This window comes from Galendromus occidentalis, unplaced genomic scaffold, assembly GCF_000255335.2.
Source record: "Galendromus occidentalis unplaced genomic scaffold, Mocc_1.1 scf7180000077524, whole genome shotgun sequence".
Classification (NCBI taxonomy): Eukaryota; Metazoa; Arthropoda; class Arachnida; order Mesostigmata; family Phytoseiidae; genus Galendromus; species Galendromus occidentalis.
This window is the reverse complement of record NW_003805512.1, coordinates 2519678-2535555: the sequence shown is the minus strand read 5'-3', so window position 1 is coordinate 2535555 and position 15878 is coordinate 2519678. Positions and strand designations below refer to the sequence as shown.

General features: G+C 51.6%; 1 protein-coding gene across 1 annotated transcript; it reads left to right on the top strand.

Annotated features, from left to right (window-relative positions):
* The first annotated feature begins 11444 nt into the window (after positions 1–11444).
* On the top strand, positions 11445–14975 carry LOC100906818 (ubiquitin recognition factor in ER-associated degradation protein 1). Its single transcript, XM_003747601.3, has 10 exons — positions 11445–11586; positions 11681–11795; positions 11898–11965; positions 12124–12252; positions 12346–12506; positions 12590–12698; positions 12828–13015; positions 13148–13236; positions 14114–14170; positions 14647–14975. Exons 1-10 carry the CDS (start codon positions 11584–11586, stop codon positions 14808–14810), a joined length of 1083 nt encoding a protein of 360 aa, XP_003747649.2. The 5' UTR covers positions 11445–11583; the 3' UTR covers positions 14811–14975.
* Positions 14976–15878: the final 903 nt, after the last annotated feature.

Here is a 15878-nt window from a genome sequence, read left to right as displayed (position 1 = left end):
ATATGTCTTTTTATATATTTTTATCATATGTGTATTTTTCTGAGTGCTTGCCGACTTTGGGCCCTATTCATTATTTCCGAACAACGAGCAAATTGCTCCTGCTGTTGCTTCGAGCCCCACCGGCTGAATAGGCTTCTGTCCGACGCTTACCGATTCGCGAGAGATCGATGACGGACCACTCGCAGCTGTCTTCGCAGTGTCACTACGTTTCCGGCGTGTAGGTCGCGGATGCCGCTCCTGTACAGATGATCGCGGTGAGGTCGCAGCTGAGAGCGGAAAAGCGGGGTGGCGCGGGTGGTTCTACCCGGCGGCGGGAGCGACGGCGGAAAAGAAAGAGAATCGTGCTGTAGCATATCAGAGCTTGTTGTCAATAAGTAAGATATATCTCCCTGGCAGATGTGGCCCTTCTGTGGTTTAGACAATAGCGAATGCAGCGACGGTAACGGCGATTCGATTACAATGTATGTGGCTGGCGTGTGGTTATGTCGAGGTGATAGGCTCGAGCTGACTGTGACGACAAAGACGACCGACCGAGACATCCAACGTCGACACCGACATAAGTATACCGAGAGCGGCCGGATATGTCACCATTCGTTCTCCGCGGTGAGCGAAGCTCGTGGGCTTCCTCGGTGGGTTAATATTGATTGGATGCAAACATTTCTGGGGATATATACGACGGACCGACCGATGTCTTCTTCCGAGATCGTCTGACCGGATAAGTGAGACCGAACGGAAGAATAGTGGGGAGCGATCGAGCCGACGAAGGCTCGTCGCCCGATCTATGAACGCGGAAGGCTCGCGGAGGAGGTGATGCCCCGACGACGGTTACCTCTGCCCGGGGTCGACTGGAATCGGTTCCGTAGAGCAGTGGTTCTCAAATTTTTTTTTCCGCGGAACCCCAAAAAAACGCAAAAATCCGTGGAACCCCTGGTGGAACCCCGACTCAAGATTCGAATGGGCCATGGAACCCTGCGCGGAACCCCGGAGAAAAATATTTTCCCTCGGTGATTATTCAAGACTGCCGGGGAGAAAGAAAATTCCTAACTTCATTACTCGTCAACGTCTGGAGCTGATTTATGTTATGCAGTGTATGAATATCCTGTCGGATAATTTTGTCCCGGCAACGGAACACATCAATGCGACGGTTGACCCTGTATCTCGATGCAATCTCGGCGGCTCAGTCGGCGCTCGTTCTTCTCCGAGAGGCTGGATTCGTGCGTCGACAGCTCGATTGTGTTTTGAGCCGATCCGAGACCTGGCAATCTCAAGCACGATCCTGTCGCGAGCCATCGAATCATTTTTCCAAGATCCACAGGAAGCGAAGTTCGTTTGGAACGGATGAAAACATTTAGCGAATGGATCACAGTCGAGCAGCTGATTCGGACGGGTCGTCGAAGCCGTGAGCCCAAGAACCCAACGCAGCACGTCATTTGTGAAAGAACGCGAGACACGCTGGGAGATGCTCTCGCATGACGATCTGCATCGAGCTGCCGACTTGATTCGGGCCACGACCGGTAAACTGAGTTCTGGAAAGGAGTCTCGAGCCCGGTGTGGATCCGATAACGGAGATGATCTCCTGAAGGCTTCGAACTCGAAGGATCAGATGCTTTATGGCGACTTCTCTGAATGCTACCGAAGCTGCCAAAAGTGCTCGCGGAACCCTGGGGTTCCACGAGACAGATGCCTGTGGAACCCCGGAATCGGTCCTTGGAACCCAAGGGTTCCGTGGAACCCAGTTTGAGAACCACTGCCGTAGAGGGCGCAAATGCGAGTTGGACCTGCCAGTCGAGGTGCAAAAATGAGTTCAATTCGAATGAGGTTGCGGATGATGTTGAAGAGCGTTAATGATCGACTGCCGTGCTATATCCCGTTAGACGTTCGGAGCGGCGACCAAAGGCTAAGAAGAGTTCAGCCGGCTAACACAAAAAAACATTCGATGGGGATGTTGGCTCGTGCCACCGCCGAGCACTACCTCCGACGGCAGAGTTTGTGGTCGTTGCTAGGTGGTGAGCTCGTTCCCGCTGGTCCGTGTGAGTAAAAATTTCAATAAGTCCGACTTCGAACATGATTAATGATTGTATTTGGTGTTGTCGGCGGCGCACAAATTTGAATTTTAGAAATGCTGAAATCAGCAAGGGCGGAAGAACAGGAGGATATATGGAGTAGCTGAAGCGGTACGGGAAGGCCATAGACTGGAGTGCAGTCACTCGCACGAGGAGGATAAGCAATGGATAAGCGGGGGAAAATCCGAGGAGAGCGGGCGGGAGGGGAGCCGCACGCTACAATTTTTAAGCATGTATGGGTGCGCTGCCACTGAAGCTGACGTAAAGAACGGAGATCTATAAAAGCATAAAAACTGCCTTATTGAACATAGCCCCTCACCCCCTAACCTCCGGGCCAGCGCTCTTCTCCGCCGTCCCTTGCCTCCGCCACTTCGACTCGCTGCTCGATGTCGTGTCGTAGCTTCTTCCCTCCAGAGCGTTCCCTATCACATGACACCCCTCTTCCCGATCCGGGACGGAACTCTCGGATACGGTATCGCTACGCCGCGCCGGTCGGCAGCTGTATCGAAGGAAATTTCATCCAACACAAAAGTTCTGCCCGACTCCATCGAATCTATTGTCGTGTTGACTCTTGCTACACGAACATCTGCATTACGACATGCGCTCGGAATCCCCTTAGCGCGGCTCGACTCGGAAGCCACTGGAAACTTGCTACAGACATCATGCGACTGGCATCCAGGACGACTTCTCGATCTCCTGCAAGTTCTTCGGGTGCTGGGCGATTGACATGATAGGCACATACATAGAATTCCATTGGGGTTTTGTTTGACTGAACTATGGTGAAAGGATTCTCGTTCGGATCAGGCTGTCCGACCAATCGGAAGGATAAATCCGTCGAGACGAGATGTTATCGTTCAACACCAGAAACGACCGAACAGAATCCGCTCGGGGGTTTTATGTGCGTGTTAAACTCTTTCAACTCCGCGATCAAACAGGCAGATGAAAATTCAAGAGGATCATTGAGGGGATTAAAAAATGTACCGACTCGCTGCTCCCGCCCCGAGCTCGCGAACTCCGTTCCCGTACTCCCTTGTGGAGTACCTTGTCCCCGCGTTGGAAACTCAAGGGAATGGTGAAACTGAAACAAAAAACTCTCGCCGCATGACTTTTTCATAATTTGCTCCCCCAATCATTGACTGTACCGGGTCCATGCGAATGGACGCCGTCTGCGTATTCCCGCGCATTCCGAGAACGAAAAATTCGAAGTGTTGTTGTCGAGATGGATCGATGGGAAATGTTGGATCGTGGAGCAGGATAAGATCGCACGCCCAAGTTCTTAGTATACATGGTCTCCTTGATGAAAAATTGAAGAGGCAACTCCGGCTCCTTCCGTCGGATCTCCCTAGGTCGGAATCCGCTTCAGCTCGACGGCGGCAGGCGATCACGAATGCGCGAACACCGTCTCCCGTCGTCTCGCATCTCGAGAAATTCTCCAAGACTGACAATTGACTGGATCGATTTTTTGTAGGAAGTCCTCAGCCGGGCTGTCGGGGCACCCTGAAGTCTGAATCGTTTTCCGAAATTGTTCAAGTGAAACACCTACCTCGAGCGAAGACATTCACGTATCGAGGCGAAGTGAGAACTTCTGTGCAAAGGAAGAAAGAAGAGAACTTCTCACCCCGACTAGGCCGATCGGTTTCCCTTCCGTTGACGGTGTCAGAGTTTCTGAAAGTTGGTCCCTCGTTGTTCGGCCTGACAAGAGTCGGACTGACTGTCGGATCACATCGAGGTGGCAGTAGCAGCAGCTTCTTTTATCATTCATATCTACTTCCCTTCCACGAAACTGGCAGTTCTCGGCTGCGCAGCTCAAAGGCCATTTCCTCGCGGCAATTAAAGACTGACTTCACCCTCGGAGCTCCGAGGCGAGGGTGCGAGCTAGCTGGCGGGCGATCGCGCGTTGTCGCTGTCATAGAGCTCTCTTTGATGATAGCGGTGCTATCGACGCGACGCCTTCCGGTTTCGAAATGGTGATCACATCGGCTGCGAGCGCCGCTCTGGATCAGATTTTACGGAATCCTCTCCGAGCAAGGCATTGTCGTGCCTTCATCGTTGCGAGCACGGGCCCGCCATCGAGGCTAACCCGAACCGGTCGAGCCACCGACCAGAGCCTGAGGTCTTGACGGACGTCTCCGCGAAGAAGCGAGTTGGCGTATAGGATCATTGCTACGGATACGCAGCGGTCGCTTGGTCCGCCGCGGGCTTCTTCTCCATCTTGCTTTTGCTCCTCATACTTAGCGTAGCCTAGGAGTGCATTTGCCCTCCTCGTATTCGGTAAAGGAGATTAGTGCAAACCCCACGGGTGCCTTTCTACCATTGAAATTAAATACACCGGCGGCGGTGGGATCACTCCTCAGCGGTGCGGAATACGTTTGACGCTCCACCCTGGAGGATGGAAGGAGCAGGAGTTAGTCGGCGAAAAATACAAAAAGTTGCCGCGACCTCTCTGGGGGACTCATCAGCGCTGCTCCGACTTTCAACGCCGCCGCCGCCGACTGAGCCGAGGCATTCCCTCAGCAGACTTCTTTTTCCCTTCTCTCATTCTACCTCTGAAACCAGTTAGCGCGACCCAAATGAACTCACGGCCGAAGAGCGAAAGCCAAACTTACTTCTTGAAACTGCTGAATTCCAAACCCTCCACTGTCTGTTCGGCTGCAGCCAGTCAGTCCGAGGTGAGCCCCGCTGCGGAAATCAATCCTCGTCCATGGCTCCTCGGAGCAGCTGATGACATTTCCTCCCCAAGTCGAGCCGGTTATGAAGCGAAGCTCATGAGATGCAGCGAAGCATCCGTGTTGCGAATTCCAATCGGTGATCGCTGCCAGCGACTCCGATATCGCAATAATGACGACCAATTAAGGAATGCTATCCCCACGGAGCGGTAGAGGTCACGAGAGTTGAGAGGAAGAATATTCAATCGACACTCTGCGTTCGGGGGTCTTCTGCCATTCTCATCTCGCGCTCTGATGTCGGGGCCGGCTTGCGAGTGGTGTTTGAGATGCGTCCAGCAGGTAACTGTGCCGAACAAGAGTTGGTATACCGCTTATGGAACCCTCTACGTTGATGATGATGCAAGGCTACAGTGGCAGTCATTAGCAGGAAATGATCGCTCAGCATCTCCAGGGCTTTTCTGGCCGATGTTCGACTTCGTCGCTTGTTGAGTTGGCATCTCAAAATGGATTATGCCTACCACCGCCGCGCCGCCACTACCGACACGATACACAACTCTGATTCGCTTATCCTCCCGCACATAAGCTGTCCCTATCATTCGCTCCCCTCGTTGGCGCCCCCTCCTCCGACTGTGTGTCTTGGGAGCAATAGCAGGAGCAGCCTCTCTACCTACTACACAAACAGTCAACTGGCAGTATGCGGTTCGAGGTTTTTTGGTCGCAAAGGGTTGGGCAATCGCTCCTCCGATGCTGGGGATGACATCGCAGCTGGCTCAATATGGATCGGTATAACACAATGTAGCCTGCTTGCTTGCGAAGCAGGCAGGCAGTCAGTCAGTCAGCTACTAAGTAGTGCCGCTACATCTGCAGAATCCCGAGGAGATCCACGCCACTTTGTCGTATACTTCCCGAATGGAGTGTTCTAGTGAGTCACGTGCAGGTAAGCATTAGTTCCTTGTGGTTTGAACCACGAATCGTAAGTTTAGACCTCGGAGACGAACGGGGTCGGCGGACGGACCAAATAAACTGGAGCTTCCGAATTTTCGAAATCACATCGCAAATCGTAGCATCACCTACAGACCGATGGCTCTCGTTGATGGGCCGATTCGAGTATCGAGTAATGAATGGAACGATCCCGCGGGTGTATTCCGGCTAGAAGCAAGTTTCGTAGCCTTTGCTCGTGACGGATGGGCTCCCGGTCACATTCCATGTACCGACAACTTCATGAGCTCTCTGCAAGCTGCGCTGCTGCTGTCACGGGTTCCGATGCCGCCTCAGAGCCGCTTACCCCGTGGCCGGCCCCGTGGAGCGCAATGAACACCGACTTTCTTCCGAGAAGTCGTCTCCGGAGTTCGCTTGTCGGATTTCTACAGACACAATGATGAGGCTCATTCTGCGACGGAAGCGCCGGACTCAACGCCATGTCTGTGCCGATTCAGTTTCTGAAAACTCCCGTATCGATTCTAGACGTATAGCGTCTCCAGCGAGCCGCTCCGAGCGGAACGAACTCCTCTCTGTCGCGCGAGGATGTCCGACTCGAGAAGTTCTATGTGCGTTTCGAAATTTTGAGAGACGAAGCGTTCCAACACAAATTAGCTCTGAAAAAGATAACGACTCCGTCTGGTTATGCCGGTCGTGCACGACGGCCTCACACAATGCATGTATCTACCCAGCCGCAGTCGGGTGGGTCGGTTTCACCTGATTGTTCACAGAGAGAAAGAGCGAGGAACTCGAGTCGGAACTCGCTCGGAAAATATGAAAATTCGCTGGGAGACAAAGCACCTCTTCCTGGCTCTGCTCAGGAGCCCGCGGACGGGCGCGATAAGTTTCTCAAAATAGACCAGCCACCCAAAACGACAACGACTGCCGCGACTGAAAGAAAAGTTTCGACCTTATCTACGGAACTCTCGTTTGTTTCTTTCATGCTTCATCCTCCGAAGCCGAATCTTTTATCTCTCCGTCAATAATTGGTCCCTGTTCTTCGTGAATCAATTGATGAGAACGCACTGCAAATAATGTCGACCGGTCTCGAACACGAAGAAGCATCCCGTACGGATGAAGAGCCCGAGCAGTTGTTGCACCGGCGAGATACAGACACCGAAAGCATTGGGTTGGATGTCGCGGGTGGGCTCTGCCGCCGAGGAGAGGGGGGCATATAAACCAGCCATCGATTCCAGTCAGGAAGCGGACGAACGGTCGAGCGCGCGACTGAACAGCCCTCACGGATACAGAGGCGAGCACGGTCTCAACAAGGGGAAATATGTCCCGCAGTTAAGACCACGCTCGCTTCGATGGCCGTTTTAAACTGCGCCGCGCTGAATGCTTAAATAATGCAACGGCCGCTCCGGAGAGCAGCGGAGCCAGCTGCAGAGCAAGTTCTCGACGCGCAGTTCGAGGACGAAGACGACGGCTAAGGTGAGGGGAATCGTCGTCGTCGTCAACAGTGTTCCCTGCGTGTCGGAGAGACTGCCTTCCTACCGGTTAGCTCGAAAGCCCATGTTTGCCGCTTGAAGAAGAGCACGCATAAGAGCGACTGACTGGCTGACTAGCTAAGAGCAAATGCGTGTCTCACACCTGAGACCGAGAAGTGCGGAGCATACATACATACGCGTGCTTTAACATACTCACTCTCCGCTCGTTTTCGCGTTGACACCCACCCTTGCCGAGTGCACTCTTTTTATTTTAATTTGAATGAGGAGTAGTCTCGATCCTTCCTCGAAGGGAGCATTTATGCTTACGGTCGCCAGCACCAGGGAATAATTTTTGTCTCATCCGCATCAGGTTTAGCGATCTCGAACACGAGCCTTTCGCATATATCGACTGATGGCTCCTTTCCAGACGAATATTTTCGCACGATGCTTCTAGGCTCCAGCATGAACGTACGATCCTGGTGTGGAGGGCGAGCTCTTGCGGACGTCGGCGTCCCCGGTCTAGAGATTATTTCCCGCGTCAGATAAGGTTCATCAGGATACAGTCCTCATGAAGGTCACGCAATCGGAGGAGACAAGTTTTTTTCCCTCCGGGACAATGTGCGGCTCTTATGCAGCGGGCTCCTACTCCTCGCGGTGCGTCCTGTTCTCGTGAACTTTATTCCTCAATGCCGTCCGCATGATCGTGAGATCCTGCCCTGCTGCTCGATAGGCCATGTAGGTTTGAGCTCGCTCGCTGGCAGTCGACAGGGGTTGGAGGGGAGCAAACGGGAACGGGACCGTTTGTCCATCGGTCCGTCTGTCCGTTCATCCGTCCCACCGAGCGACCGGCCAACCAACCAGCCGAGCAAGCGAGCGAACGAGCGGGTGTATACTTTAAAACGCATTATATTTGTGTTTGCGGGTGAGAACATCCTACCACCGAATACACAAACTCAATCTCCCTCTCGCCCTCTTTCATACAAACACACGGAGTCGGACACTCTTGGACTCAAGGTGCTTTACCACGGAGCCAACCGTGAGCGATATCCCGAAGTGTTCCCTGCAGAAAACCGCAAGTGGGTAGGACAATTCGGGGCTGCAGTCGGTGTAATGACGACCTACCACCGCAGAAGCTAGGAGAATCGTGACGACGAGCTCTTTCCGCAGCAGATAGACGGAAAGCCTCGGTGTCTCGATTCGTGTTTTCTGATCCGTTAGAAAATTTACAATCCATGCGGTGGATAGCGCTGAAGGCTAAGGTCGGTGTTGCTTTGCATCACTCGCCGCGATGAAAAATTTGCCTGTGCGCGCTCTATTGCCTGAGTCGAGGGCAATAGCTCCAGGCTCGCTTACTTCATGAATGAAAAGAGTTACGGTCAACGATGCATGGCCTCATCATCAACTGGGAGCAGCGGACTGCGGTGGCCGCCCACGAGCGCGGCCGTCGGCTTTCACCTAGGAGATTGAAGAGCGCGGCGGTGAAGGGCAAGGGTGGACATTTCTGCCCCAACCCATGTGGCTCGCTGACCGTACGAAAACTTCACCAGTCGGTTGGTCCTTAACCAGGCAGCGGCGTTTCGCTTCGGGAAGTCCATATATCTCGTGGAGAGTCCGTGTTTGTCGTCTACACTCGAGGACCACATCGCTGAAGCGCCCTAAATTATAGGTGGCGATGGTGTGCCTCGCTCGCGTCTTGCAAAAAAGTCCCAAAATGCTAGTTTGATTCAACTGCGGAGTCGCCGCCCAAACTGCCCCGCAACTCAATTTGTACCTATGGGTGTCCGTTCAGTCCCATTCCTCTGAGTATAGCTGTAAATATTGTAATAATGGCTGTATCTCGTTCGTTGGCGATCCCGCCAGCCCGAGAGTGAGCGAGCACCGAAAGCTAGGCGGTGGACGGCGGTGCGACAACAAAGTGCCAAAAGAGAAGAAACCCGCCGCGATGAAGTCAACGATTGTTATCCTTCTCTGGAGGTGATTCTTCGGGGGCTCCGGGGTTTTTGGGGCCTTTTGGAGGGATTGAAAGAGCACGAAAGAGAGTCGGTGGGGAACGATCCCTGAAGCAGGGGGGAGAAGAGCGAAGAAAGTCTACTCGCTTTCTTTGGTTCATTCGGTTCGTTCTCTGTTGTTCGTCGTTGACAAAGACGAGGAAGTCACTGCAACGACATACGAGTTCAGCTTTTTGGATCGTCTCATGGACTTCTCCCTGATCTTTCCAGCTTCATATGTAATCTTTCCAGAATGGCGCTGAGCGGTGGGATTCCACGGATTTTCGGAGCTGAGTCTTCATCCTTCCATTCTTCATGGATCGGTGGCTGTCTGCCACTCGCCAACTTCATCTGCCGATTGAGCGTATATTCGGCATTGAGCCGACTCCATGACGAGGATGAAATCGGGGGCCATTCAAGAGAGCCGATGCCCCATTCGGAATCCGATCGACAGCAAGGATAAGTAATGGCGCGGGCTCGGAGTCAGCTTGATTTCAGCCGCGTATCGACGTTCCTCCCCACAAGAGCGAGGACCTTGATTCGAGCCGAAGCTCTCACACACACGCTCACTTTTCGTTGTTTTTTTCTTACTCCTGAATATGCAAAGCAGGTACAAGCGCCTGCGTCATGAAGAAGCAGGAGACTACGATGCGGAAGGATGGGGACGAACTGCGTGCAAAACTTTTGAGCAGCAGGCAGCTCGAGCCGCACTTTGCAAAGCAACACTCCTCCATTTTTCCGCGAATCCACAATTTGTGTTATTTTCTTACTGGTTGCCGGAGATGATCGTGGTCCGACATGGGAGTCACTTCCTCCCTAAACGATCACTGGACCGTCGGGTGGCTTCTCGATATCGCTTCCGAATAGACTCTCCCGGTTTCGCTCGTCGCATTACCTCGTGAATTCCGCAGAGTTTCCAGAGATTGAAGGTAAGATAGATCGATTTTCCGCTGCCGTGTTCCCTGCTGTGCTCATGACTCATGATGCCCTGTTTGTATGTTATGAGACTTATGAGTATTGATTCGTCACCATGCATTGATTTATTTTTGTGGGAATCAGCAATATAAATGAATATATATGAATAATAGACACTATCACTCGCAATGAGTGAGGACTTGAGGACGGGAGTCATGGCGTTCTTTGGTTCCGTGGGAGACATGACACGTCTTCTCCTTTTAGAATCAGAACTCACCTGGGAGCTAATTTCAATATACTCAAGCAGAGTTATTGTCGATCGACGTCCGGGAAACATCTGATAGTGGACGAAACCTATGGCCCGACTGCTAGTGTGAGGAAGTGCGGTCCCCGAGAAGCCCTCGTGTCGGTTCCGACCAGGTATCTCCGAGGCAGGGAATGCAGAATCTGAGTTCCGAACTACTGTACCATGGAACATATTCTAAAGCTCTGTCTCGGTCGGGTTGCTTAGAGGCAAGGGTTTCCCGACCTCTCTCGCTCTGCGGAACCCTTGTTCAAGCTTCTTGCTGCATATCCTCATATCTGTGCCTCCAATACCGCGAAAGCGTGGACAGCCATCGCATCAAGTATAGTGTGTGCCCTCGGACACAAAGATTCGATCTGATTAGGTGGAAAATGGAGAGTCAGGATGGCTCAAGGAGAAGCTCGTGTAGGCCTAGGTTTCTGTGGAGCCTCGGTCGGGAACTACATATTAGCTTAGTTAGAGTCTGAGAGTCATCGACCCGACAGAGCTAACTGAGCTTCTTATCATGGAGTCTCGGAGATCACAATCATGGATTGAGCAATCGAGGCCATCGGCAGACGGGACCCTTGTTCTTAATCGTCGTCATCTGTCTGCGGAGCGAGTCGGTTATAGGGGCTAGAGAGAAGAAGTCTTAGGCATGTCCGGGAGGTCCAATGTCGTCTCAACTTTCCCAGATTCTGCCTTCCGTCGTGATTCGTGATCCTTGGATTCTGTCTCCGGAATCCCAATCATTTGGACAGTCAGTTGTGGTTCGCCCAAAAATCGGAGAATCGGCGACCGTAGAGTCGGACGAAGTCCTCCATAGTCCTGTGATATCCTCAGTCGAGACGTGAAAATCCTCAAGATGTCCTAGAGCTTCGCCGATCAAGGCACCGTCGATGATGCTGGGAGCGCTCTCTGGACCAACCTCTGTATTTTTTTTCGTGGCGCCTCATCGGCTCCTTAGAAAATCTATGGCAGCATCCCTAGGATGCATACATGGGAGGAGTTTCATACGTCTCGCCGAAGTGACTCGAGTCTTCGACAGCCGGTTTGAATCGCCCGCCAAAAAAACAGAGATCGTATTTACCGCCGTTGGAATCTACCACGGGAGGCTTTTCATCCTGCTGTTGTTGGTATGAGTGAGCGGAATTCCAGATGAACAAATGAGAACTCTGTTACTACAGTCCGTGTCTGAGTAGATCAGGTATCCCGCGGAACGGACTTTCTTCTCCTCCAGGAGCAGGAAAAACTTCAAAAATGGTGAGAGCCGGAGGCGGCAAGAAAAGGCTGTCTGACTTCGTGGTAGATCGAACACAGTCGAAATGAGACGAACTCAAACTTTTACCCCTTACAGTTCAATCTAGATCATTTCCAAGACATCCATCGGAAGTTCACTGCAGAATACAGAGCTTTCTCTGTGTCGATGCTGTGTGGGAATGAGCGGCAAAATCTCGAGCAAGGAAATAAAGGTTTGCGATATACCCCTCTTCCTAAGCAGCTGTACATTCCGAAATGAATCACTTTCCGGATCCCGTGGGCTCTCGCGTAACCGACGTATACTCGATTCACAGTGATACTGCCGCCCTCCACCTTGGACATGCTGTCGCGGTTGAATATCACGTACCCTATACTTTTCAAGGTAAGCTCTGATGCCTTCATCTGATTTCAGAGGGAATGTCCATTCTAAGATCGGAACCCTGTGCCGTAACCATGGATGATCGCCGCCCCGCAAACTCAAGGATTTGATCCAGTAGGGGGTATATTGCGAAATCACTTTATCTCGCGGTCATTTTGCAGGTTGAGAATCGGCGGTTGAAGCGAGACACGCACTGTGGTGTTCTCGAGTTCTCTGCAGACGAGGGGAAATGCTACCTGCCTTACTGGATGATGAAATACCTTTGTCTCGACGAGGGAGATCATCTCTACGTTAGTATCCTCATCCCCACATCTTCACTCAGAGAAAGTTGTGTCTTTACCGAGCGCGACGTTTGATGACGTTGGTTGCATCATCTCTTCTAGGTGGAGAACACCCAGCTCCCGGTGGGGAACTTCGCCAAGTTCCAAGCTCAATCAGTAGACTTTCTCGATATAACCAATCCGAAAGCCGTCCTCGAGAACTCGTTGCGGCATTTCGCATGCCTAACCGCCAACGACACCATAGTGATTAAATACAACGACAAGTAAGCGCTCTCACACTACATCTGAAAGTCCTATCCACCAAGGAATTTTGATCAATCCATTCACTCTTTCGGATCCCCTCTAGGCAGTACGAGTTGTGTGTACTCGAGACTCGGCCCGGGCCAGCCATCGATATCCACGAATGTGATCTCAATGTCGAATTCGCGGCTCCTGTAGGATATCAGGAACCTGAGGTATATATTCCAAGATTTATATCATACTACGCGATGTGGCGTCCGATGAAATCAAGCATCGAATAGAACCCCGCGAGATTCCGTTCCGTCAACATCGCGGGCTCTGTATCAACTCGATCTTTCTTCCAGACCAAGAAGGTTTCGCAAGAAGAAATCGATTTCAAGAAGCCAGAGGTGATAGTGGACACCAAGAAAGCTTTCCAGGCGTTCGCCGGATCTGGGAATCGGATCGATGGTAAGGCGAAGAACTTGGACGCGAGCGTCGCACAAGGCAATCTTCAAGCCGCTGAGATCGAAAGGGGCGTTCCGGACGACCGGTGAGCACAGTGAAGCTCGGCAGTATTTCCTATGACATTAGTAGCGATACATTATCATAATTATTCATAAATCATAACTGATGAGGCTCATATAGGAGAACATCGAATGAAACAGCTCAAATCCTTTTCCAGATGGAAACTCGGACAAATAAATTTTATTCGAGTGCAGTTTACGAAGAAGGGTGAGAATATGGAAGTAGAAGATACCTTCTCGGCATTCGGTGGTGAGGGCAATCAACTGAAGCCGCGGAAGCCATCTTGAGATACGTCTCTTGTGTAAATAAAAAGCATTGTTTCTTGAATGGGTTGTCCCCATCGGATGATATGAGTCCCCAGAAAATACGGTATCAAAGAAGTTTTAGAGGAGCCCTGGATCAATTCCCGGCTATATGCATTCTTGGCAAGGCACGGTGTAGACTGTTCCGGGGAGTGGGTTCAATGACGATCTCCAAGATACGCCGTCGGTGGCCGATACCAGCATGTTCGGCGTCGCTGCCATAACCGTACGTGGAACCCACCGGCAATTAGTCGGAAACATGACCATCAGTCCATGGAAGCCCATAATCGATAATACTCCGGAACTCATACCGAGATCGGAGGGGTGTATCGTGAGATCGTGAGCCGAATAATTCCTACATCGCTATCCAGAAATTGAGAAAGCTAATCAGTGGAAATTACTGATGACTGGATATGCGCAGAACCGGAAACCTCTTCAAGGGGTTGGAATGACCGGCATATGTTTCCATGCTCAAATATATGTTCCGCATGGAACACCCACCGCCTTTGTGACTCGTCAATCAATGATCAGTGAGATCCGCTATTCTGGAATCGCGGATTCGAATTTGCCGCGCTTGGTATCCCTATGGTTCACATGCTGGCGGCCCATAGTGAGGGCGCTGGCTTCGCGGTCGTGTTGTCAGTTCGCGGCGTGACGTGGCTGGGATCGACCGGCAACAATCAGCCGCGTAAGACGTGAAGACAAGTCGTCGCTGTTCTATTCAGCCAGATTCACGCGAAGCCTCGACGGAGATCACGGAACAGAAATGCCAGCACCAGCCTCATCAACGAATGTAGGAGCCGGCGGCTCGAGTCCCCGAGCCGGTCCGTCGTCGACACTCCGGCAGAGAAAAACTACGAGCACCAGTTCTGCTGCGGGTGAGTACAGATCGCAGTCATGAGAATCGTTCCTCGACGAGACGATATCTCCACGGCTCCACGATGACTTTGGATCGAAGCGCTCGTCTTTCACCGAGCGAACATAACAAATAAATAGCAAAAATAAGGCGATGAACTGAACTTACGTCAAGTTTCCATCGGAGTCCGGAGCCCCATCACCCAGATGATTCGATTTCCCGACTTCACTGGGATGAGAATGATCCGATCGATTTCTCCCGGCTACCCTGGACACGTCTCACGTCTGATGATACCTCGCGTGATCTAGATCCCGCGACTTTTGCGGTATAGCGACCGGACCCGTTTCGAGGTCCCAAATGAAGATGCATTTCCAGGATAGGTTTTCTACGTCGGGAGTCCTCGTTACACCCGGACCATGATCTTGGAATTATACTCCCTCTCTAATAATTATTTCACTACGCGTCAAGATGTTAAATCATTGCTTTTTCTGCTTCCAGCTCGTCCGTCTCGGCCTCCGGCGAACTCGGGAGGCATGTGGAAGTTTTACACCGATGATTCTCCGGGATTCAAAGTCGGACCGGTACCCGTTCTAGTGATGAGCGTTCTATTCATCTTCTCTGTATTCGTGCTCCACATGTATGGCAAGCTGACTCGGGGATAAATTCGAGATATTTAATTTTATAATATTTGTTGTGTACTTATTAGGATTATTACATGAATCTTGAATAAGTACCTATGTCTGAATGAGAACTCCTGGAGAGCTAAAAGTCATGTGCGATTTGTCTTTATGTAAAACTATGAGAATGAAGAATAAGAGGGACTCCTTGCATTCCGGTGTCATTCATTCCATCTACATCGTGGGAAGATCTCTGAAAAAATCGCGCTCGTCCTTCCTGACGGAACAGTGATCCGACAGAGACGATTGGATACGGAAAAATATACGAAACGCAAACACATATACCGTGATCACGATTCCAGATTTCATCGCTTCTCCCACGGAGGTGGGAACGTCGAGTAGCAACTGTTTGAGCAGTGCTCTCGTTCTCGCATTCCTCTATAGGCACGCGGAATGCTCGCCTCTAATAAGCCATGATGTCTGGCCGGTCGCCTTGTGTCACTCCAGTGCTCAGTATACTGTTTCTCCCCTTGATCAATATCGAAAGCCAGGGCCCACAAAACCGCCTTGGTCCTGATGGAGCGTCCCCGTTCGGGAACTCATGGGGAGCCTCTTTTGCATGTATCAGATTCTCATACTTTCTGCGCTTATGATCACTCCGATCGGCTAGTGAAGCTGGATGTCGATCACGGGAAGGCAAGATCACTCCTGTGCCCGCTACATCGGCGAATCCGGATTTCTTTCCGTCGCGAGAGCCCGTCCTGGACTGTGCTCGGGATCTCTTGCAATATGATTCCGAAAGTGATAGTCGATGGCTTCGCTGGACATGAAATATTATTACTCATCAACTTCTTCGGGAGGGCTTATTCACTTCTTTGATCAATAAGCCCCTCGGTATAAAGAGGAATTCTGACGCGGTACGGCTGGGCGATCTTCTCGCACCTTAAATCAAATACATTTTCCATTGGTTCAGCGCATAGCTTATTCCCACCCTCCTCAAGGGAGCCTCGAGACCGGGACCTGGGACCCCCAACGGGTCCCAAGACCCTCCCCCGATGAACCTTGCTTCCTATTTTGCATCATGAAATCGCCAGGCTCTACTCTCCAACAGTA

Bases quoted from the DNA above. Each gene is read 5' to 3' on its own strand.
- LOC100906818 (XM_003747601.3), top strand. The intron at 13,016-13,147 runs GTGAGCACAGTG...ATCCTTTTCCAG, and splicing joins AGGGGCGTTCCGGACGACCG to ATGGAAACTCGGACAAATAA. The intron at 13,237-14,113 runs GTGGTGAGGGCA...CGAGTCCCCGAG, and splicing joins AGATACCTTCTCGGCATTCG to CCGGTCCGTCGTCGACACTC.